This window comes from Humulus lupulus, chromosome 3 (genome assembly GCF_963169125.1).
Source record: "Humulus lupulus chromosome 3, drHumLupu1.1, whole genome shotgun sequence".
Taxonomy (NCBI): domain Eukaryota; kingdom Viridiplantae; phylum Streptophyta; class Magnoliopsida; order Rosales; family Cannabaceae; genus Humulus; species Humulus lupulus.
The window spans coordinates 251,664,090-251,666,308 of NC_084795.1; the positions used below are offsets into that span (position 1 = coordinate 251,664,090).

Sequence of the window (2,219 nt, forward strand, 5' to 3'; positions counted from 1 at the left end):
TTCTTAAGAATAGTGTCTATGTATAGCACTTTTAATGGTCCAAAGTCTTAGAATTAGTTGGGTCATTACACTAAATTTAAAAATGGAGGGAAAAATGGCTGGGTACTTTTGGGTAGCCCGCTTAATTAATGTAAAACCCTTTTTTTTAGCAAATGTAAAAGGCAAAGGCATTATTTCCATCTGATTCCTCTCTGCTCCGCTGCAAGAGCTGCTCCGAAAGCTCCACCTCTATGGCTCACCACTTTGGTTGATTTTTCTCTCACCCTCAGGCATACACCGTAATCTCTCACCCTCTCTCAATCTCTCGTTCACTCATTTTCACCGTTGTTGACCGACCTCCATCTTTCAATCTCTCACTCTCATTCTCCCTCAGGCATGGACTAAGGCTCGACGACTATGGGATGTAGGAAGGGACTAAAGGTTGACGATGATGGGATGCAAGCGATGCTTTGGTGGTGAGGGCTAGATCGGTGAAGGTGGTGGTCGACTGTGTCTATTGCAAAGGTCGGGGACTGACGGGGACTGAAGGGTGACGAATGGGTAAGATTTTTTCTCACCTGTTTTTTTGTTAACATCTCGATTGAAAACATAGATATTGAATATGATATTTGTGTATTTATTTTTTGTTTTGAGATCTTTGTATATATCTGGGTTGAAGATAGATTCAAATCATTGGATTAATCATTTTCCTCTATTTGTGTGAGTGTTTGTTCTTTTGTGAGATTTAATGGCTAGAACCCGATTATAATCTTTAAAATTGAGGTCGGTATGATTCTTCTTCGAACGAGTAGCTCGGTCTGATTCATTTTATTTGATAGGGTTATGCTTGTTCTCCTCCTTTGGTCAGTATTTTCCATCTGTAGATGATTGTCATTTCATATAGAGCAAGATGATAAGGGAGTTCATCCGAAGGCTCAATAGGGGCACGCTACAGTTGGTCTTCTTCTATTCAGCCAAAAGAGAGAGATCCATAGTAGGAACAAGAAGGCCATGGAGTTTATAGCTAAAGAGTATGGTGCTTTGCAGGAAGTAAACAGAGTCATTGATTATGCTGAGTTCCATGATAAACGTCTTATTCCTCTCCTCAAGGTATAATTTTGCTGTCAATTTTATTTTATTTTTGAAGTAATTGATTAGTTATCTCTTCTTTTATTTTGGAATCAATCTTAAATGTATCGTTTTCTTGTTAATTTAGCTTCCTTTTTTTTGCTTTGTCTAACAATATGCATGTTTTAAATTTTATGAGTATCAGACAACAAAGGGAAATTTTGAGTTGGCTCTAGAGGCAGAAAACTCAAACACCCATGCCAGATATTGGTTGTCCAAATTGCATATGAAATATCATGTTCCTGGAGCATGTAAAGCAATGTAAGGAGAATTTTATAATTGGCCTTTTTGTTTATCGGCTTACCTTTTTTGATGTTGGTGATGATCTGTACTCAATTTAAGAGATATCATCATTGTTTTAATGTTTCAAAAGTCAACTTTGGAGAAGAAAAATATATGGACTCTCTATCAATAAGAGGGTAAAAAGATGATAGTCTAGTTTTGGGTATGTAAGGATCTGGCCATGTTAATTTCTTGACTAGAGATGTTAAAGTTGTTTAAGATAAAATTCAATATTTTGGAGAAGTAGCCCTCTCTATGTTATTAAAAAAATAGAAAATTTTGGAAATAGTTACATAAATGGTTTCTTTTTCTCTAGAATGTAAAATGATCAAGAAAGGAATTTTTCATAATTTCAAGTTGATATGGCCCCCAATTTATTACTCTCTCTCTCTCTCTCTCAATTGTTGATTAATTTTATATGCTCATAATTTTTTCTTTATATTTGAATTAATTTTCGGTTGTTATTATTTTCTCTAAATCACTATATGATTTTGATTATTTATTTTCTCTTTTTTTTTTCATATCAGGGGTGCTGCATTGTTAGTAGAAGCTGCAAACATGGGTGATAAAAATGCTCAATATGAACTGGGTTGTCGGTTGAGAGTTGAGGTTAGGTTTCTTCATTTATGTTTTGTCTAGTGCAACTTAAGCAATTTATTCATTTTAGGCTTGTTGTTCATAAACTTTAACCCAAGGATCCTGCACTAGCAATTAAAATCATTGAAGAGAAACCATTCGTTTGAGCAGCTTTTATTTACACTTTAATCGTACACATGTTTAATTTATTAAGTCTGTTTGACAGTAGTTATTGTAAAATAAGTTGCACCAAA

At 34.8% G+C, this 2,219-nt stretch overlaps 1 protein-coding gene across 1 annotated transcript; it reads left to right on the forward strand.

Annotated features, from left to right (window-relative positions):
- The first annotated feature begins 396 nt into the window (after nt 1–396).
- Nucleotides 397–2,219, forward strand: LOC133825561 (uncharacterized). The gene is made up of 4 exons (XM_062258487.1): nt 397–455; nt 954–1,089; nt 1,253–1,368; nt 1,917–2,219. Exons 1-4 carry the CDS (start codon nt 397–399, stop codon nt 2,026–2,028), a joined length of 423 nt encoding a protein of 140 aa, XP_062114471.1. The 3' UTR covers nt 2,029–2,219.

Bases quoted from the DNA above. Each gene is read 5' to 3' on its own strand.
- LOC133825561 (XM_062258487.1), top strand. From the start codon at position 397: ATGGGATGTAGGAAGGGACTAAAGGTTGACGATGATGGGATGCAAGCG. The intron at 1,090-1,252 runs GTATAATTTTGC...TATGAGTATCAG, and splicing joins GTCTTATTCCTCTCCTCAAG to ACAACAAAGGGAAATTTTGA. The intron at 1,369-1,916 runs GTAAGGAGAATT...TTTTCATATCAG, and splicing joins CCTGGAGCATGTAAAGCAAT to GGGTGCTGCATTGTTAGTAG.